This window comes from Dermacentor silvarum, chromosome 10 (assembly GCF_013339745.2).
Source record: "Dermacentor silvarum isolate Dsil-2018 chromosome 10, BIME_Dsil_1.4, whole genome shotgun sequence".
Taxonomy (NCBI): domain Eukaryota; kingdom Metazoa; phylum Arthropoda; class Arachnida; order Ixodida; family Ixodidae; genus Dermacentor; species Dermacentor silvarum.
The window spans coordinates 132,162,181-132,185,197 of NC_051163.1; the positions used below are offsets into that span (position 1 = coordinate 132,162,181).

A 23,017-nucleotide genomic window follows, 5' to 3' on the forward strand; every position below is an offset into this window, starting at 1 on the left:
TGTCCATATGTACTTGGCATTCTGTGGCTTATGGATTTGTATGTGACAGATATAGAATACGTGACAAATGTTTGAGGAAACATGATTGTTCCCAAATTAAACAAAACAACTTAATGAAAAACCAAACCTGAGAACTGCCAGGGTTACTACTTCACGCAACTGCCAACTCCTTTTTTTTTCTTTTGCAGCTCAGTTGCCTTCAAAATTTAATGTGCCTCTAAAAGTAGAAAAGAAAGCTACCGATTTTATGTTGAAAACTAATGTGCAATATCAGCAACACTTGTATGACCTTGTATAGCTGGCATTGCAGCAAGGTACAAAACACCTTCTCCAAGTATTATTTTTTTTTTTTGGTCAACATTCTTGCACATACTGGATGAAAGGAAAGCACCTAATGAATGAACGTAGGAGTAGAGGAGGAGGTCGTACTGCACCGCACCTTGTGGTGGTGGCAGCAACACATCTATTCTGTGTTCCACTAGACACATATTTCCTTTTTCCTACTTGATGGCAACATTTGCATTTGAAAGCTTGTGAAAATGAATGTACAGTCAAACCTACTTATGGCAGCATTCAAGTTCCAAGAAAAATCCCATTATAACTGATAGTTGTTGTAACCGGATTGCACAAAAAATAAAACGCAGAGAGGACAAACATCCAAACTTTTTAATTAGAGGGAAGTACAATTTTAACCCACTTATAGCATTACCAGTTTTGACAGTACTCGGATGTATCAATGAGCAGCTGCCGTATTTTTGTGTGTTCTGTGGTAAAATTAACTGCTCACTGCAATCTTCCCATGCCGCATTATTGTCTGCAACAATTAAATCTTGCTAGTAGGTGTCAGCACTGAAGAGAAAAGGGATGCAAAATCCAAGAGAAAAAAGATGCGAGCCGCTGCACCACCTGTGTGCCTTCGCCACACTTGCTTTGGGCCTTTGTCGCATTGTGCACCTCTCCCTCATCTCCAATGCACCAGTGTCAAGAGGGGTGGAAGGGAGATGCACGATAGGCACGCGAGGCTGGTGATTCGGCAGGGAAATGCCGCAAAAGTGTGCCTTGTGGGATGCACTGCGCAAAGTCAGGTGTGACAAATATTTCTGGCACACAGCCGCTGCCGCTGCGATGGTAGCCATATTTAAATGTTGTAACCGATAACGCGGCATGGGAGCATTGTAGTTAGCGGTTTATTTCGCCATAGAACACAAAAAATTTGCTCTGCATCGGATGCTCATTATTAATATGCTCATGTTAAAATGGCTATCCTTATAAGTGTATTTGGCTGTACTTTCGTGCATTCTCTCTACTTAATTTTGGCAAAGGAGTTGGTTATATTGGGGATCTTAATTAACCACTAACTTGAAGTTTATTGCATGTAGATTTTGCAGTTATGCTGTACTTTCGATAGGAAGAACGATGTGCAATTCTGACCAGCTTGTCATCCTGCAGGTGCTGTCACCCAGTGGGAATTTCACGTCGCAGTGGCCAGCTAAAGTCAAGAAACAACACTCTGGTATGTGCTGCTCGAAAGAGTCTGTTAACATGCACATTTGTCTCAGCATTGTTGACCATGAGCTGTGTCACTTTGTGCTTGGTGCTATCTTGGTGCGTTGTGTACTAATGTTAATCAGCACATTTAGCCTGGGCAGGTCTGGTAAATCAGCTTGTTGCAGATGCCATTCTGTGTGGGGCATTGCTTAGACATTCATGCTTGGATCCCCATTTGGGTGATAAGAAGTGCAGAGTTCTGTGATTAGGGGCAAAACCTTGAGGTTCGCAAGAAATTAATCGGTGAAAGTCTATGTCCATTCCTTGGTATCAAATGTTATTTACAGTTAGCAACATTCTTATGCAACAAGTATACCCCCAAGTCAGAGTGTACTACAGTGAAATCTTGATATAGCGAACTTCAGGGTACCGCAGCAAATTGTTTGTTATTCTGCAAGGTCGTTACAGTAAAAGCCCCAATATTAACCGTTCTGACCATCAACACATCATTTGTCTCCGTATGAGCTATCCATGAAATGCCGCTGTTTGCTCTGGGCCCACACTGTTGCTATTTTTCATAGTTTCCGCTGCCATGCACCACTGAAGCACCGTATAGTACTAAGAATGAATAATGGTGGCACATGCAAAAGATATTGATATCGAGGAAACCACCGACAGAGAGGAAGCTCTATGTTGCCTCGAAAGTGCAATGTTTCTTTTTGTTTGTTTGTTTTTCATATTCCTTGCCATGGAAACCGCAACTGTCTTGCTCGAAGCGGACACCTGCACTATTCCAAAGCGCGAGCTCGTGTAAACGACACCGTCTGGAAATTGTGGCCATGTGGCATCCCCGCGAGCGCAGGGGTGCATGTGCGCAGCTGGTACAGCCGCAGAAAAAAAGTGCAAGAGAAAGAAGAAAAGATGTGCCTCTGTTGCTAGGCGGCGCTTGTCTGGGCAGAGCATGCATTGACAAAACCAAATGCGTTGTCGCCTCCACAACAGAAAAACAAAAGTTCCCTCCCGCGTTTTTCTCCTCCAGCACCATCGCAGGTTTTTCGAACCATATGCCGTGGCATTCGCTTTCTGCGCCTTGTCGTCTGCTGGCCTACTGTTCTGGCTGTCGTGAAGGATAGACAGAAATACAAGAATTCCCACATTTCGGAATATTAATTCTTAGTACTCGGGCGTTAACATGACATGGAAACTGAATAACAATCGTTATTCTGAAAAGTTTGACATACTGAAGTTCTTACTTCAGTATACGGAACCATTTGATGCCTCTGCATGGCCAACGTCGCACTGCCATTCCGTATGTTCCCAGCATCAGCGAAGCTTTGGCACGTGTCTTGCATAAATATAACGTGTAAGTCGCCCATGTTCCCAGCCGCAAGTTATGTCACGAGCTTGTCAATGTGAAGGACAAACTAAGAAAAGAAAGGTTCCCTGGTGTTGGTATATAAGATACCGTGCGCGGACTGCAATTATGTCTACATTGGTGAGTGGCAATTTTGAACGACACCTGAAGGAGCACATGAGCGATGTGAAAAAGAAAAAAGAAGTCACTTCCAGTGCACTCGCTGAACACACAGAAACCAAGCAACACGATTTCAACTGGAGCCAAGCTACAGTCATCGTCAGATACTGGACGAAGCGACAGTATCTGGAATCCATGACTATCCGAACCACAACACACACGCTTAATCGAAATGACAGCAATCTCCCGCCAACATGCGCGAGATGCCTGAAGCGATTATTGATGCGGATTTAAGCTGGTTTTTTGCCTCTCAGCTCAGTGAATAAGGCTTCTTCTGTGCGGAAGCTGAAACGTTTAAGAATTTGATCTGTTTTTCTTCCTATTATACTGAAGTTCTTAGTAACGAAATATTTTTACATTGAAACTATAAGCAGTCAGCAGGGGATCTCTGAAAAGTTAAAGTAAAATCTCGATATAACGAACTTCAGGGGACCGCGGTAAATGGTTTGTTATTCTGAAAAGTCGTTATAGTGAAAGTTCCGAAATTAAACATTCCGCCCATTAACTTATCAGTTCATAAGTTATCACCATATAAGCTATCCACTAAGATGTCGCTGTTGGCTCTCGGCCCGTGCTGTTGCTGTTTACCATACATTCTGGCACCACGCACCACCGAAGCATTGTGTAATAAGAGTGACGCGCTCAACGCAGACGCTGACGCCGAGAAAACTACCGACAAAAAGGAAGCTCCATGTCACCTCTAAAGCGCAGTGTTTCTTGTTTGTTGGTTTATTTTCACAATCCTTGCCGTGGAAGCCGCAACTGTCTCGCTCGAGGTAGACACCTTAACTTTTTTAAAGCTAAAGCGCGCGTAAATGACACCACCCAGAAAGTACGAAGTGTGACCGTGTGGCAACCCCGCGAGTATGGAGGTTACATTTCTTCGCGCGCGTAGTTAGCTACTACGGCTGCAGAAAGCGCAAAAGAGGCACGCGTAAAGAAGGGCAAAGAAAGGAAGAGACACGCCTCCGTTGCTAGGTGGGTGGTGAAAACATTTATTTGGCTATGGAGGGACAGGAGGTATGCTTGGACCAGCCCGTAAGGGACTTGTCCTTACAAATACGAGGTGGAGGTCCCTAGTTGGCGACCCCAGTGGCGGTAGCCGTCGCCCGGGTGCGCCCGACTACGGCTTGTTGGGCCTGTAAGTCGTGGCAGCCGGGCAGGGTTACCTCCCAGTCCTCCCGGGTTGGGTTGGGAATGGGGGGAATGGCCGGGTTGAAGGGGCAGGCCCACACCATGTGATAGTTGTCTGAAGACACCACACCACAGTGTGGACAGTTGCCACTAAAGGAGGGGTCAAAATGTTTTAGAACTGCCGGGCACAGCAAATTATTGGTTAGAAGGCGGAGAAAGAGCCACTCATCCTCCTTCCTAAGGCCTTTACATGGGTGGGGGTAAAGGCGACGACTGTCTTGATAGTATATTGTAATATCTTTAAAGGTATAGGCCGGATTAAAATCGGGCTCCTGATCGGGTGGGAAGGAGAAAACAGCCCGGTAAGAGAGCGCGGGGGCGGCTGCGTCTCCTGCCTCGTTTCCTGCTAACCCCTGATGAGCAGGGCACCATATAAGGTAACGGTGTGCGGGGTCCATATCCCATAAGCAGGCGACACTTGTCTGGGTGGAACATGCGCTCGCAAAACCTGATGCATCGTTGCCTCAGCAAGTGTTCGAACGGTCCTGCTCGTGACAATCGCCACTTCGGGACCTGCTCAGAAAGAACGGCTCGCCTGACTGTTCAGCTCATCCACTGTTACCTTGCCTCGGAACGAAAATGCACGAGTCGAGAGCAAAATTATTTTGCGGTGATGCCCAACCCGATGTGCGCCTTCTGGCCCCGCTGCGCTGTTGGAATATCCGTCCACATGGGGCCTTCTGGGCACATTGCGCTGCTGTAGAGCGCAAGGGCACCGTCCTAAACCAGGGACAAATTCATTGCAATGCATGCCGGCGTGTCATTTGAAAGCTGGGTGGTACAGAAAAGGCGTGTGCCCACGGGTCGCACGAATGTCGAAAGTATCGCTGTATGAGGCCAAAACCTGGCAGAGAGCGTTGACCTGGTCAGGCAATAGGTCTGATCCAATTGTGTTGCGAAAAATGCTGTTATCAGAACTTGGTGACCGGGAAACTTCAGCTCCTTCAGGAGCAGTTATGGCGACAACTTTGACGTCATGGTCTGTTGTAGCGGTGAGGTGGCCAAGCGACATCTTGTGGGGCAATACTTGGGGGGTCAGACCAAAGTTTAGTAGAGGGAGGAACACACAGTTATCAGCTAATGTGGCAATGGTATGTGGCACAGTAACATTGCGCGTCAGGCGTACATCAGTATTCGGAGTGACGATATAGTCGCCGTCAGGAACGGGAGGGGTCGATGACAAACAGACGTCCGTTGACGGCTCGAGGCGGTAGGCGAACAAAAGTGGTGGGGCTTAAGCGGCTGACGGGCGTTTCGCAGGCATCTGATACAAGAGGAAGATCGAGACAGAGTGTTTCAGAAGAACAATCAATTAAGGCCGAGTGTGCCGAAAGAAAGTCAAGGCCAAGGATAAGGTCATGAGAGCAGTGAGCAAGGACGGCAAAAAGGACAACAGTGTGACGACCGGCAATGCTGACACGGCGGTGCACATTCCGATCACTTGAACACCACCACCATCGTCAACACGCATTGTCTGTGTTGTAGACGGCGTCATAATCTTGTGCAGGCGGCGGCGTAAAGGGGTGCTCATAATAGACAAGTGTGCGCTAGTGTAGATGAGGGCGGTCACAAGAACATTGTCTACTTTGACTTCTAGGAGGCTATAGTGAGTGGGGAGCGCCAGTAGAGGATTTGCAGGCGACGATGGCATTGCAGCTTCACCTCCATAAGCTGCACTATCTAGTTTTCCGGCGGCAAGCATCCAGAGAAGGACGGCGAAGAAAAGCGGCAAGGCTGCGGAGAGCGGGATTGGCTGCGTTGCTGTGACGGGGAGCGGGAGAGGTGTCGAACAGGAGCAGTGGCATCAGAGGGAAGAGCTGAACGTCTAGAAGTAGTACGGCTGAACGTCTAGAAGTAGTAAGGTGCATAGAGGTCTGGCGAGATGCGTAGGTCCAACGGCGACGGCAATAACGAGCAACTTGCCCGCCCTGATGACAGGAGAAGCAGATGGGCTGATCATCGGGCGTTCTCCATTCCGCAGGATTGCAGAAGGAGACAGAAGAGGTGTAGAATTTGAGAGCAGGTCCAGAGGAATAAGGCCGAGCGTCAGAACGAGTCACTGGCCACGCTGATGGAAGGCCGAGATAGGCAAACTCCTGCTTGACTACAGCTTTAATGAGGGGCACCGATGGGTCACTGGCTGCGATGGGTCACTGGCGTGGGATGTAAACACGGGTGGTTGAATAGGTGCAGGACATGCAGCTTCAATCTCGTGATGAACAATGTGCGTAACGTGGTCACATGTGGGCGGCAGGCAAACGGCATCACTCAATGAAGTTGCAGCCGTATTGGGCAGCCGGGTGAATCGCTGGGTTATACGGCCGCTCTTTGCATGTTCAAACCACCGGCGTTCTTTGATGATTGTGTCGACGGTATCAACGTTGGTATACACGAGCAGGTTAAAAGCATCATCGGCGATACCTTTGAGCACATGAGAAACCCTCTCGGACTCGGGCATGTGCTCATCAACCTGGCGGCAAAGAGCGATAACATCCTGAATGTAAGAGACACATGGCTCGGAGAATGTCTGTGCATGAGTCGCAAGTTCATTCCGCGCAGCAAGCTGTCGACCAGTGCTGTCACCGAAAAGGTCGCGGATCTTCTCTTTGAAAGAGTCCCAGCTTGTAATGTCTGCCTCGTGCATCTCGAACCATACCCGCGGTGGGCCATCGAGGTAAAAAAAAAAGAAGCACATTGGCGAGACCCGCCGTGGTTGCTCAGTGGCTATGGTGTTGGGCTGCTGAGCACGAGGTCGCGGGATCGAATCCCGGCCACGGCGGCCGCATTTCGATGGGGGCGAAATGCGAAAACACTTGTGTGATTTAGGTGCACGTTAAAGAAACCCAGGTGGTGGAAATTTCCGGAGTCCCCCACTGCGGCGTGCCTCATAATCATATCGTGGTTTTGGCACGTAAAACCCCATAATTTAATTTTTTTTAGCACGTTGGCGAGCATAAAGGTCGGGTCCCACCTGTAGCTGGTGCTGATCCGTTCGTAAAGGTTGAGCCATTTGTCAACGTCAACCCCATCTTGGCCGGAAAAGACGCCAGGAACATGAGCAGGAGGAAGAACAATGTAGGTGGGAGCCACGGGAGGGGCAGAGGGTGAAGATGATGTGCCTGCACCGACTGACATGGTCGGAAGCGTGATGAGGTGGCTGTTGCGGAGCTCCGTGATGGAAACAGGGAACTACCCCGCACCTCCACCACAAAGATGTTACATAAAACGACACAAGGCGGGACTATTTACGCTGTATTTACACTACGTGAGAGAAACAGTAGCCAACGTGGTGGATAGCCACCAGCACCCGAGAGAACAGTCTTCTTTGTCGTCTGCCTCAGGCAGAATGCCTCTCTCGTAGCAATATTGACTCCGTTCTCAAGCATTGTTCTATCACTTCAGCTTTACTAAGTACAGTGGAATCTCGATGATACGATCACGGCTAATACGAATTTCCGGATGATACAAATTTTTCCGAGGTCCCGGCCGAGCCCCATTACTTTGCAACGTGCTAGAGAACGGTTGTTACGAATCGATTTCGTAATGGCACCGGACTGGCTGGAGCAGCGGCGCTTGCACGGCGGCGGGCGCGCACGGTGACAGTCGAAAGTAAGCGAGCTACGAGGGAGGGCGAGGGGAGCCACCGAAGCGGCGGAGTTGCCGAGGCGAAATCCGCTTCCCTGCCACCCTTCTCCCTCGCATTCCAAGGTCTCCGCGTGCGCCCTTCGCCGTGCCGTGCCGGCACCGACCGCTCCCTGAAGTTTCGTTTACTGCCGTTATCGCGAAGCGAGCGTTGGCCGGCGTTAGCAGTTTCGTGGCCCTCGCTCGCTATGCGCGCCGTGACATTTCACGACTCGCACTCAGGATTCTGGTTTCAGCCTCACTGGCTGTTCGTACGCACCACGTGCCCTTCTCCTCCACTTCGTCTCTTTCTTCCTCGAGCACTCCTTGGGGCGCCCGTTTGAGGGGAGCGTTCGCCGTCTCCGCTGACTTCCGTACTCCCAGGCAGCCGCACTGTAACCGGTATTTCGTTTCCCGCAACTGCACTATAAGCGATACGTGTATACATGGAGTGCTATGGGAAAATTAACGGGAGTCTCAAAAGACCGCGCTATATCCGGTCCTGCACTATAAGCGGTTACGTTATAAGTGGTCTATACTGTAATTGTGTGATGGAGTTACTAATTTGCCAGTGTAACATAGTGTGGCAGCCTGTATAATGAGCTCTCCCGTACTGTGACATGACACAGATGACAGAGGCAGCAGCATTGGAGACAGCAGGCCATCCTGCAGCATGTGGAATGCCACCGTGATTGTTCAAGGCTCTTATGCACAGTGAGTAACCTCTCGCAAGGGCGTGAATGCTTCGTTTCCTCATATTGGTAATTTATGCACCACGGTGGTGCAGTTGCCAATGACATTGTGCTCTCAAGCACTGTATCCCAAGTTCGATTCTCGGTCGTTGGGGCTGCATCTTAGTGGGTGAGCTGTGGGCATGAATGTGTTCGTGTAATTAAGCTGTGTGTGCACATTAACATTTTATCCACCTTTGGTGAGCGTAGTCATCACCAGAATTTTAGCATTACAGCCAAAGACAGAAGAACTTGTGAAACGAAACTTTATTCTAATATTCGAGATGTCGAGGGCCATGGCCAAAAAACTGTTACATGGGCTTGACTAGGACCACGACTCGGTAGAAATGGCAGGGACACACAAACGCCAAAAAACTGTTACATGGGCTTGACTAGGACCACGACTCGGTAGAAATGGCAGGGACACACAAATACAACACAGCAAGAATATAAGAAATTGTGCATAGATGCGAAACAAAAAAATTGCAGCTATGCATTGAGAGTACAGATGCAATAGACCATAAACATGACACAGGGTGTCTACATTGAAGGCAGGCGAGGAATTCCCTATATATTGCAATAAGCACATTGTAGCAGCAATAAGTCTCCACTATATAAAAAATACAAATTAGATGGTCCGAATCAACCAATATAAACAAAAAAGTGTTTACATTCAACGACCGATTTTCCGGAGGCCTGATTTTCCGGAGGCCCGATGGACGCCTTCGCAGCACCGCCATGTACCCCATAGAGTCAGTGTATCAGAACATCTGAAATTTTAAATGCAAAAAAACCTTTGCCGTCCGATTTTCCGCACTTTTCGCAATGACCGCAGGTCTGAAACAGTATTAATTGAAGCCACCACCGCCGTCATTTCGATTATCTCGCCTCCTTGAACCGGTGCTCTCGCACGTAGATCCACTGACAGCCGTAGCCCCCACCACGGCAACGCTAGGCCTAGCTACTTCGACTTTCGCTACCAAGCTTCTTTCTGTTCGGTGCCGTGTTTTTCAGTGAAACAATTTGCTGCTGTAGTAATGGCACTGACTTTGCCTTTGTAATGGTAGAGATAAGCAAGAGACGCTTAGAGTGCTGGTGGAGAAAAAGCAGGAAAGAGATTGATACGACCTGATCTCTTAAAATCATAGGTGGCGGTACAAGGTAGATTTTGGAAAAAAAGAAACAGATTAATGAGAGGTATACAAAAATGCTAGATAAAGCACATGTATAGTATACCTGATTAAATCAAGCAGGCTAGGGCCGGTATTTTGTAGCGATGCCTTTAATGTCATAATGCCTTTTCGTGCTTATCGCGCTTTGTCAGTGGTCAGAACGACGGCCCGCTCGCGCTATCAACGTTGATATCATGAGCGTACGGTCGCTCTGACCACTGACAAAGCGCGATAAGCGCGAAAAGGCATTATTACTTTAAAGACATCGCTACAAAATAGCGGCCTAGGTGACTATTTGTCACCGCCCCGTTTTAAAGGGGATGCCATTAAATCATCATCATCATATAATCCTCGCCAATGGCATCAAAGCTCGGAAAGCTCGGCGCATTGCATAATGCCGGTTCCTGAAAGTCAGCTTCGCCTCAACATAGTTATATTACGCGGTGAAGCATATACAAAGTACTGCGGTGAAGCATATCAAGAGCAAGAAGGGGCAATTGTCATGGGACACGGTATGTATTCCTTAATTATACACGTGTGCACCTGCCGTCTCTTCTCGCAGTACGAGCACCGATACGCCTAATAAGTGTACTGGCAGGCCTTCAAGCTATTTCGGACATGCTTTTCGCAGTTTGAGACCTTGGGGGCAGTAAAAGGCATGCATTCGTTTTTTTCGGACTGCCCGATATTTCGGACGTTTTTGCTGCCCTAGGGAGTCCGAAAAATCGGACGTTGACTGTATTTATTTTGAATAAATAAATAAATAAATACAAAAGTGCATCGAGCATTAGTTCGACAATAGCGGTCGTACTGGTCTGTTCCCTGTGTTTGTGTCCAAATTTTGTTAGCGCTACGTTTTCCAGTCAACATCATAGACCAACTAGCCCAACAGTTAGCACTTTTGAAATAGTATTAAAAGGTAAAGCAGTAATATACAAAATAGTAGAGTGGCACACAAAAGGCGGTAAAGTGCCATTTCCCATACCTGCGCGGAATAACCCATACCTGAATGAGATGAGTGTTACAAGTATGACCAAAAATGGCCCAGAGTGTGAACCAATAGTAGGTATATCTATCACGTTGTTTCTAGTTGCAGTTCTTGACACCAGATGGTGGTGCTTGTCAATGCTAATGCCATTGTGTGTAGTTATTTAATTTTTTTTCGTTTTTGTAGGCCGCTCGAATGTTTGCATTGTAAATGTGGCTGCATGCACGCTGCGTTTTTGAGAAACTTCGTGCAGTTTTTGCCATTTCCTGCAGTCCAAAAAGTTTTAAAAACCCCTCATCAGGCTCGACCATAAATGTTTGCTTACACTAATTCTAAAGCACCATGCAGGGAACATTAGGCCATTATGGGAGCAGCCATAATTCTTTCAGCCGAACGTTGATGCAACGCCTGGCAGACCTTGCCAGCAAGAAAGTAGAACCGTGTGCCCAATGCCACCTCCACAGCGTGTAAACTTGGAATTGTGTTTGACCGAACACCCACTGTTCTGATGCAACCCTCTGCCTTCAGCCCTTCTCTGAATGGATGCACAAATGTTGCCAAGTTTTGTTTCTTGAAGAAAATACAACATCAACTTTGGATCTATGAACAATCTTCTTGAATCCACACCACACTTTATTAAACACCACACTTCATTAAAGAGCACACACACGGCTCTCATCTATCTAGCCACTGTCATGCATGTAGTTGCACGCTGCATTTCAGTATTACCGCTATCATTATGAGGTGCAGGGATCAGCGCCTATGCGAGATAGTTGAAGCCATTCACATCCATAACCATGCACAGAATTGCATAAGTCAGCCTTCTATCTCCCTGCCACAGAGTAAATGTGCTTTTTTGGATCATGTTTAATCACATGGTTGTGAAGTGCTGTTGTCGAGGTGCTGATTAATTTATAATGTTTGTTTTTAAAGTTTCTTTTGTCTGTTTTTTGTGTTTTGGTGCAACCTGTCTTGCATATATTTGTGACACGTCCTTAATAAACCTTCAGTTGAAAGACAGCGCTTGTGTCTGTTTCTTATTTTCCTTCTGTATCTGTTTGTTGCCCTGATACTTCACGAATTTGTTCCTTTGATTAGCCTTGTGTAATGACACCTGTCTGGCCTTGCATGATGACACCTGTTTGGCCTTGCAGGAGCACCATTCAGGCATCCGTGAACATGTTTGAGAACAAGACACCCCAGTGCGGGCAGCTGCGTGTCGGTCTCTGGGAAGCGTCGGGCAATGTGCCGGACCAGTCCACTCCCTGCCTCACCGGAATCATATTTGCAGGCGAAGAGACAAAGACCATAGCCGTAAGTAGTGCAAGGAACTTATATGGCCAGTGCTTGTAGTGTGTAAAAAACCTAGTTTCAGATAACATAGATATAAAGCAGCCTTGATGCAAAATTTGCACAATCGCGATTTGTTCACATCATGAAAATCTCCCAAAATGGATGTTTTTGATGCTGAAACGGAAAAAAACAAAAAACATTGCCATCACTGCTGGCCAAAAATGACTCAACTCACAAAACATTGAAAACTAGTGTGGCTTCTTGGCATCACCTCTCCTCAAATTAGGCAGTGTGCTGGCATTGACGGCATGTCCATTAAAGGCCAACTGCAGCAAAATTTTGGACGGCGAAAAAAAAAAAAAAGAAATGCCTAGTTTAAGGTAATGTAGATTTAAAGGAGGGCTTCTATGGAAAATTGCACTTTCGAAATACGAATGCATGAGTTACGAGAAGCTTGCAAAAGTAGCCGTTCTTGACATTGAAAGTGAATAAAACACCGCCATTACTGCTTGCCAGAAGTGACGCATCACTGAATCCACGGCTCCTCAGCATGGCCTCCGAGATTGCAATGGCGCATCCATGCAATCTTGAAGGCCATGCTGCTGCGTAGCGTAGATACTGTGGCCACTGCGGGGTGCTGTGATGAGATCTCTCACCACCGACAGACTTGGACTGCCACTTGCTCCAATTGGTCATTGTAGTTCTCCATGCGTGGCGATGCAAGCTAGCCCATGCGGCGTGGTGGGACTTGCGCCACAGCGACACCACCAGCAGGTGCATGCATCGTCTGCTTAGGTGCAGTTTAAAGGGGCTATGCGACTATTTTATACCTGCCAATTTCTGCATCACAACGCATTCCTTGTGCCATCCAAAACTGAATGAAAACAGAGAAAAAAAAACTTATAATTGGCGTGGCCAAAGAAAAGTTCAACTTACACATTCAAAATAAAAGCAGACAGAAAGAGGCATATCCTTTCTCATTTCATTTGCCCTTTGAGGCTTTATGCTGCTTTCAGTCAGAATGCGGCTTGCATCCTGCCGTGATACCCGAAGCCTTCTTTCCATTGTGGTCTTCCCACCGGGAGCCACAGCTGTGCTATTTGAAGGCGACGTTACTATGGTTACAATAACCACGTCTAGTATGTGGTAATTGTTAATATTATCAATAACCAATCTGCAGTCTGTGCAAAGCTAAGATGGCTGTGGTTTCGTGCGCAGTGTCTTCCCACGTGTTTGGTGCTAGAGGTCTTGTAATCTCTAGATATGGAGACGCATTAAAGCGAGAGACAGACGAAGCGTTCTTTGCCTGCTTTCTTCATAATAGCATCGTCCTCCTGCAGGCGACACCATCAGCTGCTGCGGTGGAGTGACCTTGTACTGCTGATGTGACGATATTGTTGACACAGCATAAAACCTTATCTTTGGTTGCCAGCTCTCAAATTCAAGAAAATATTTTTTCTAATTGAAATTTGTTTTTTATGATTGCCCGATAATTTGGAGAATTCTATGGCTGGCTTCCGTGTAAGAAAATTCCGTTGGCAAACTGTACTTCCTGAATAAATAGTTAAATTTAAATACAACTAAATTTCAGTATAACAAAGCAAAGTGCCAATTTTCTTTACTTAGTCATATTAAGGTTTAACTGTGCTACTCAGTTATCACAAATAAGGTCAAAGTGAAATTTTGTTGCACTTGGACTTTAAAGGGGCCCTGAACCACTTTTTACTGAAGTGGTGAAAGACATTTGAAGTGAAAATAGGCTATTTCAGAGATACATTACCGCAAAAAGTACTTCAATGCGTTCAGCAGAAGCAGAGTTATTGGCAATCAAACACATCCTCCGCTGTGCTCCCCTACCCCGGCCTGGCGTTCGGCTTCCTTCAGGGGTGATACGCTTGGGAAAGGAGCCTGCGCCCTGAATTCCCGTCGAAACCAACGTGAGCACGGAAATCAAGTGGTGTCTGGGCCGCTCCCATGGCGGTCATTTCCCATGTGGCGCCCCAAGCACCTATTGAGGTGGGGGCACCTTCGGGTTGAGGTCAAACACCCCTTTCCAAGCGTTCAGGTCCCATAATGGCCGAGCACCAGGCCGGGAGCCCGCTTGTACCTATTTTACCGGTAGGTACCCGGCGGCAGCACTTGCCTCCCACAGCTGCGGCGGATGCTCGTCTACAAAGCCTTGCACTGCGAAGGCTACGGCGGAGTGAGGCGGGGCCACAACGCTCCGCCTTCGAAATGTCACCGTGGCGCGCAGTTCAAATTTAATTTTGGAAGTTAACGTAGATGCCACGGCTTCAGATTTTGGTGCCTACAATGTGCTAAACGTAAGCCAAACGCAGTTGTCCTCAGCGAGCCGCATTGCGCTTAGCCAGTGAACTCGTGGCGGTGGCCGCGGTGTAACCGACCGCAGCAACCAATAGCAGCCACGTATTGGAATGTGCTTTATTACGTAATAAAGCACACGGAAGAAAGTGAGGATCATGGCCTCTGTTGCAGCGAATGCTACCTGCGGACTGTTATTTCACCAAGCCAGAGGGGTGGTTCAAGGCCCCTTTAACCATCAGCTGCACGCATCGTCTGTTTAGGTGTTTTTAATAAGAAAATTAGGCATTTATCAAACCTGCAGCCTTGCTCATATTGCTTCGGTACTATATACACTACTGATTTATAACTAATTAAAGTGGAATTTTGGTGATGTAGGCCTTTAAATTAGGGGATCAGACTGCATTTCAATGCGCTTGGCAGTCTTCTTCTGTTGTTTAAAGGAGTATTGTTATGTGACGTTTTTCTAAATGCATAAGCATTTCTATGCTTAGCCAGCTAGAAAAAGTCTGTTCATCCGTCCGTCTGTCCGTCCACTAAGATGATCACTTTCAAGATGGAGCCTGCAGCAGCGAGTGACTTTACCTTCATGCTGTCCGTCACTTCTATGCAAAGGAGGAGGCGAGAACATGGTGCGCGACGCTATCAGCAGTCGGCACTCTTTGGCCGCATCACAGATTTCTTTCAAGATATGGTCCACACAGCTGTGCCATACGCAGCCGCTGCCGGAATACGGTTGATTACTGTTCCTTATGGTTTGACGTGGATGGATATATAAAGTGCTAAAGAGTGATACTGGTTTATAATGAGCGGAATGTCGTCAGCGCCGCCACCTGCAGTAGTTTGCTTGCCTCATCAATTCACCTTGCGCCGCCGTCCGCTGCAGTTTTTGTCACCGCCGCACTGTTGTTTATGCTAGTCGGATCAAGTTTCATAACATCGATAATGACACCGGGCGGCGTGGAAATGAGCAAGTGGCACAATGTTTACGCATACTAGGACAATCCCAGAGGAGTTGCTGCGTGAATTTTTTTGTTTTCTTTTCATATTCTGACCTAAGTGAAGGTCCTGGGACTCAAACACCCTAAAAAATATATTGACTAGCCTCAGAACACCCTAAATAATTGTACTATGATCGCTTTTCTACGAATCAGTTTCTATTTCCATCCCCAAGATGTGCATGTGTCATGATGTCATGAGGCAGAAGCCGCTGTGGTTGCTCAGTGGCTATGGTGTTGGGCTGCTGAGCACGAGGTCGCGGGATCGAATCCCGGCCATGGTGGCCGCATTTCGATGGGGGCAAAATGCAAAAACACCCGTGTACTTAGATTTAGGTGCACGTTAAAGAACCCCAGGTGGTCCAAATTTCCAGAGTCCCTCACTACTGCGTGCCTCATAATCAGATTATGGTTTTGGCACGTAAAACCCCATGATTTCATTTTTTTTTTAATGAGGCAGAAGGTGGTCACTTGGGAGCATGGTGACATTTACCCCCGTATTCAGAAATGCAACTTCGCTTCAAGTCCGTGCTTGACTTGGTTTAAGTGACGCCTATTGTGAACGTACTGAAGCAAATGCAATGAGCGACCTGGGCATGTTTGCGCCAGGCGTCCTTTAAATCAAGTCAAGCACGGGCTTCAAGCTAAGTTACATTTCTGAATACGGTGGTTAGGCTCTGGCTGGCTCAGTCATCTGCTAATGCTGCCACATTGGGCAACACTACAACAAGAATTGGTTATTTGAGCTTTGCAAACAACCTTGCAACTTTGAGGAAGCTCGTGCACGAGAAGTATTTTATGCACGATTTAGCAGCCGATGCATGTGTGGCTGACAAAAGTTAACTTACATCGTGATAAATTAGAAGCTTGGGCAAGTTTCCCGCAGGGGCGTCTGCGTCAGCAGGCGTTTGGTGTGTTGCGACACCACGGACCCGAGCACATGAGGGTTGGCCCCTCCCGCGTTTAACCGTACGTGGCTTAGCCGTGTCCGGGGAAAAGGGGATCCTGGGGGTTGAGCCGATGCCGAGTGCTTGGACCTTTACGGCCCCTCGGCGGAGGCAACACACCTCTTTGGCCTCGGCTTCACGTAGACGGCACCCCCGGACTGACCCACCCGGGGGAAATCGGTGGTCGTCTTTTCCTGTCCCTCTCCTCAATCTATTGCTTTCCTATCAACTTTGCTTATCTGTCCTGTCATCTCCTTTCTTCCTAATTTTTTCTATCACTTCTAGGCGGCTTGGGTTAACCTGGTGCTCTATATCCAACCTTGAGTATGGCGCATTGGGTTATAGCAGCGATGGCGTGTGCAAGTCATTGCTTTGTCAAACTTGTAGCGTCCCCTTGTTGGGCTCCGTGGTGGGTGGCTGCCATTGCTGCCGAAGCAACTTCATCAAGCATGCATAGAGCATCTTTCCCTTTGCTTCCTGATCGTACCGCTGCAAAGCGAGTACGCACCGAAGGTTTCCTGAACTTTTTCGTCCATCACAAAGAATCTTTCCCACGCTACCACGTAATCCGCAGCGATAAACCTGAAAAACCAGTAAGAGTTATTTCACCTTTCCTTGTCTCGAAATCCCTAACAGACACCATTGGACCAGGCTATAAAGCTACCAAGATGGCAAGCGGCGATCTCCTCCTTGAGGTTCGTGACAAGCTGCAGCACGAAAAGCTTGCAAAACTCACAGCGTTTGCTGACATCCCAGTAACAGTGTCCCCACATCGCTCTCTGAACACAGTCCGAGGCGTGATCTCAGATCCGGACTTGATAGAACTAACCGAAGCAGAACTACTGGAGGGTTGGCAAGACCAAAATGTTATTGAAGTAAAAAGAATAAAAATCCGACGAGACAACAACGAAATACCAACAAAACATCTGATAATTACATTTTCTTCTAGTGTTCTCCCAGAGACCCTCGAAACAGGTTATACTAAAACCCGCGTCAGGCCCTACATTCCCAATCCTCGACGTTGTTTCAAATGCCAGAAGTACGGCCACGGCTCGCAAAGCTGCCGAGGTCAACTCACCTGCGCAAAATGTGGTGACAAAGGTCACCCCTCCGATAACTGTTCTGGTACACCCCACTGTGTGAACTGCGAAGGCGACCACCCGGCATATTCCCGATCTTGTGAAACGTGGAAAAAAGAGAAAGAAATAATTACCTTGAAGATCAAAGAAAATATATCATTCAAAGAAGCCAGAAAAAGGTGCTCAGTTTTCCACAGTACCGCTTACGCCGAGGCGGCGCGTCAGGGGGCAGCGCTGCATCGGCTTCCGCCACTTCCCCGGCCCGTGCGCAGCGAGCCTGCGGCTGTGGCACCTGCCCCCATGGTGGCAATAGGTAAAACTACTCCACCCACCCAGCAAAAGAGCTCGGCGACTCCTGGGCCGTCGGGACACAAGGCCTCTACTCACCAGTCGAGGCCTGAAACACGAATAAGCCGCCTGCAAGGGCGGGCATCCAGCGCCTCCCGAGAGGCAATGGATACAACACCGGCACCACAGGTGCCGAAAGAGCAGCGCGGTTCTCTCGACCGCGCCAAAAAAGAAAAACAAAAGATCATGGGTCCAGGCAAGGACACATGAATCTAAATTTCAATGTCTCCCTAACTCACAGAACACATCCTTTACAACACCACAATGGCCACACAGATAATGCACTGGAATATCAGAGGACTAATCCGTAATCTAGACGACATAACTGAACTGTTATCTCGATATCAGCCAAAGGTGTTCTGTGTCCAGGAGACACATCTAAATCCCAAACAAGCTAATTTTCTCCGGCAGTACGCCATATTTCGCAAGGACCGAGACGAAGCTGTTGCCTCGTCTGGCGGGGTGGCAATTATTGTCGACAGGTCCGTCGCTTGCCAACAGTTGGCCCTACAGACGCCTCTCGAGGCCGTGTCCGTGCGAGCAATATTGTTTAACAAGCTCATAACCATTTGCTCCATTTATATACCGCCCAATTACCAACTCAGAAAAACGGAATTTTACAGTCTCATAGACCAGCTCCCAGAACCATTCGTGATCACCGGCGATTTTAACGCTCATCACACAATTTGGGGGGACTCCCGGTGCGACACCAGAGGCCGCCTAATATAAAACTTTCTTGTATCCTCTAGCACGTGTCTCTTCAACAAAAAAGAGCCCACGTATTACAATATACAGCATAATTCATATTCCTCAATAGATTTATCAATGGGCTCTGCGGCCATCTTTCCGTACTTGGAATGGAGTGTAATAAAAAATCCCTTTGGAAGTGACCACTTCCCTGTGACGCTAAAGCTGATACAGCAACAGCAACACGAATGCCCTCCAAAGTGTCCTCGGTGGAAGCTATCATCGGCCGACTGGGACCATTTTAAAGAAGCAAGTTATTTATCACAAGATTTTATCAGTCGATTTAGCATAGACGACGCGGTTGCGTATTTTACCGCTTTTATAATCGACGCAGCAGAAAAATGCATTCCACAGACAAATGGCAACTCATGCAAAAGACGAGTCAGTTGGTGGAACGATGACTGCAGAGAGGCGCGTAAGAAACAAAATAAAGCATGGGGCATTCTCCGTCGATATCCTAATGTGGAGAACCTTACTGCTTTCAAACACATTAAATCTCGGGGAAGGAGGACTCGAAGGCAAGCAAGAAGGGCAAGCTGGGAGAGGTTTCTCTCTGGTATTAATTCGTTCACTCAGGAAGGGAAAGTCTGGGATGGGCTGAGAAGGTTGAAAGGGCAACAAATCCATCCGTTGCCCTTGGTAAATGAACAAGGAAACAGTCTCAAGGACCAGGCCGACGCTCTTGGTGAGCACTTTGAGTGGGTATCTAGCTCCACGCACTATTCTTTGTCTTTTCTGAAATTCAAAGAAACGGAGGAACGGAAGTCATTTAACCGTAAATGTAGCCCAAACGAACCATTTAACCGGCCTTTCTGCGTTGCCGAGCTGCAAGCCTCCCTAAACTCATGTCAGAACTCTGCTCCGGGTCCCGACAGAGTTATGTATGAGATGATAAAACAACTTCACCGAGACACACAAATCACACTGCTGGCACTCTTTAATACTCTCTGGACAGCTGGACACCTTCCATCTTCATGGAAAGAAGCTATTGTAATCCCTGTGTTAAAACAGGGTAAGGATCCCGGCTCAGTAACAAGCTATCGCCCGATAGCGCTAACAAGTTGTCTCTGCAAGTTGTTTGAAAAAATGATCAATCGCCGCCTTCTACATTACCTCGAATCAAACAAAATGCTTGATCCGTACCAATGCGGATTCAGAGAAGGCCGGTCAACAACCGACCACCTCGTGCGTGTCGAGGCTAATATTCGCGATGCCTTTGTCCATAAACAGTTCTTTTTATCGATATTTCTCGACATGGAAAAGGCTTATGACACCACGTGGCGCTATGGAATCCTCCGAGACCTGTCACAAATGGGTATCAGGGGGAACATGCTGAATGTTATTGAGAGCTACCTCTCGAAACGCACTTTCCGCGTAAAAATAGGCAACGTACTCTCGCGTCCATTCACACAGGAAACTGGGGTACCCCAGGGAGGCGTCCTGAGCTGTACGCTTTTTATTGTGAAGATGAACACGCTTCGTTATTCGCTACCTCCAGCCATTTTCTATTCTGTTTATGTAGACGACGTACAGATAGGTTTTAAATCCTGTAGCCTTGCAGTCTGCGAGAGGCAAATACAGCTTGGGCTTAAGAAAGTATCCAAATGGGCAGACGAAAATGGGTTCAAGGTCAATCCACATAAAAGTTCCTGTGTCCTTTTTTCAAGAAAAAGAGGTCTGCTCCCTGATCCCACTATCGAACTGCAAGGACAGCACATTCCTGTGAACAAAGAACATAGATTCCTGGGCATCATACTCGACTCAAAACTAAGTTTCATTCCCCACATAAAATACTTGAAGGCCAAGTGCCTGAATACAATGAACATACTGAAAATTCTCTCGCACACAAGTTGGGGTAGTGACAGAAGATGCTTAATGAATCTCTACAAAAGTCTTGTACGATCGCGTTTAGACTACGGGTCTGTCGTGTATCAATCTGCTGCACCGAGTACCCTAAAAATTCTGGATCCTGTACATCATTTAGGCATACGCCTGGCCACAGGAGCTTTCAGAACTAGCCCGGTACCAAGTTTATATGTAGAATCCAATGAGTGGTCACTCGAGCTGCAAAGATCGTTGTCCAGTATCATGTATTTTCTGAAGGCACACTCTGACCGTGAACATCCTTGTAACAAAACCGTAAACGATATAACCTGTGCCACACTTTTCCAGAATCGTCCAACAGTGAGAGAACCCTTTTCATTGCGCGTGAGGAACCTCAGCGAAGCAATGGCTGTTCCACTTCTTGAAAACCCTCTAATGGCTCCAGCCATGCCAGTAGCACCGTGGCTGTGGCAGCTCATAAAATGCGACACATCGTTCATAGAGGTTACGAAACACGCACCAGAGGCACATATTAAAATGCATTTTCTGGAACTCCGGTCCAAGTATTCGTGCACAGAATTTTACACCGACGCTTCTAAATCTCATGCTGGCGTTTCTTATGCTGCAGTCGGCCCATCCTTCTCGGTATCCGGCTGTTCGCACCCGGAAACAAGTATCTTTACGGCAGAAGCCTACGCACTTTTGTCGGCAGTTAGACACATCAAGGAAATAAAGCTACAAAGAGGAATAATTTTTACAGATTCATTAAGCGTTGTGAAAAGCCTCAACTCTCTACAAAGGAATAAAAATCCTGTTTTTACAGAACTCTATTCAGTGCTCTGCGCTTTGTACGCATCTCATCAACATATCACAATATGCTGGGTACCTGGCCACAGAGGCATCGAAGGTAATATGCTTGCCGACAGTATGGCTACATCAGTAAACAAAAAACTAAGCAATTTTTCCATAACTGTTCCTGTCATGGATTTAAAGCCCTTCATTCGCAAGAAATTGAGGGGTCATTGGCAACATACTTGGGACACTGAGGAATTTAATAAACTCCATGTTATAAAGCCAAGCGTGGGAAACTGGCCTCCAGTAACGAAAGTACGACAAACTGAGGTTATTTTCTGCCGTCTTAGGATAGGCCACACCTATGGCACTCATTCTTATCTACTGACCGGTGATAATCCTCCTACATGTAATAAATGTGGCGAGATGCTTACGGTCCTTCACGTCTTGTTGGAGTGTCGGGAAACAGAAGTCCAAAGAAAAAGGTACTTTGCCATGGCATATAGACAACACATTCCACTCCACCCGGCAATGTTTCTCGGCGCTGAACCACTCTTTGACGAGAAGTTAGTTTTAATGTTTTTACGAGAGATTAGAACACTGCATGTTATCAGCCCAAGGTATACGTAGCACATCCTCTCACTAGAGGCTGCTGCTGCGATTGCATTTCTCTAAAGCACGTGCCTCCCAGCCCTTGCGTTCAAGGGCCCACTGGTGAGGTATGAGTGCTATTGCTACTCATACGTTTGATTAATCATCCCTTTGAAACAGAACTTTTATGCTCATAGTATACATCACTAGCTCATAGTATACATCACTAGTCATTGTCATTATTTTAAAACCTGAATATTTTACGCACTTTACAGCGACTAATTTTAGGCCTTTCTACAGCCAAATCACATCTGCCATTCGCCATCCAGATTTATAAATCTGACATTAGTCACGCTTTGTACCTTTGAGAAATAATTGTTTTTTGCCTGGCGCTCTTTGGCCATAACTGGCCCTTGCGCCAATAAAATTCACAAATCATCAAGCTTGGGCAAGTTGGTGATGCAATCACCAACTCATGCCTGTGTTGGTGATTGTTGATGTTGGTACTGTGGAAGCGTCCAACATCCACAGTACCGAAAGGAAGAGGCGTATCTGCAGAAGGAAATTCCCACTAATTGATCATAAATTTAAGGTTGAACAACCATTTGTACACACTAAACTATTGCAGTTTTCATGTCTGCACTTAGCCAACATAACTGGTCATAATATTGTTGCAGGAAGAAAGCAGGCCCACGAGTGTAGAAGAATGTATATTTACAAGCGAAGTATATGGCGTTCAGGCAACGGCCAGAGTCTTCGTCTTCCTCTCGTTAGTGTTCCCTTCTTCTTTCCCTTCACCGTAACATCACCCTCCTGGTGGGGTTAGCTCCGTCCCGGTGCACGTTATAGAGCGTCGCTTAATGGGGCGACATAGGGCTTGAGCCTGGCGACGTGAACAACATCGCTTGCGACGGGAGGCACTGAAGGCTGACCGGCTGGGGTGATCTCGTATGTCACATCGGACAGTTGTCGTAAGACCTGGTATGGACCAGAATAACGGGAAAGTAGTTTTTCCGACAAGCCGACGCGACGTGAAGGGGTCCAGAGAAGGACAAGGGAACCAGGTGAAAAATGGTGGTCTCGGTGCCGAAGGTCATTGCGTCGCTCTTGAGAAGCTTGCGAGACTGTGAGGCAATGACGGGCGGCCTCTCGGGCCTGGGCGGCTAAGGCAATTGCATCGCGAGCATAACCAGTACTGGGTGATTGTACTGCGGAAGGCAGCAATGTGTCGAAGGGCAAGGTGGAGCCGCGGCCACGCAAAAGGTAAAATGGGAGAATCCGGCAGTATCGTGACGGGATGAGTTGTATGCGAAAGTGATGCATGGTAAAACGACGTCGCAGTCGCGGT

The 23,017-nt window shown here is 47.4% G+C and overlaps 1 protein-coding gene across 1 annotated transcript in view; it reads left to right on the top strand.

The window, feature by feature from the left end:
• LOC119430943 (uncharacterized) overlaps nt 1–23,017 on the top strand; it is a 125,650-nt gene that overhangs the window by 55,425 nt on the left and 47,208 nt on the right. The window contains exons 4-6 of the mRNA XM_037698410.2: nt 1,450–1,513; nt 8,467–8,551; nt 11,883–12,042. Of these exons, the coding sequence (XP_037554338.1) occupies nt 1,450–1,513; nt 8,467–8,551; nt 11,883–12,042 (309 nt within the window). The remainder of the gene's footprint in view (nt 1–1,449; nt 1,514–8,466; nt 8,552–11,882; nt 12,043–23,017) is intronic.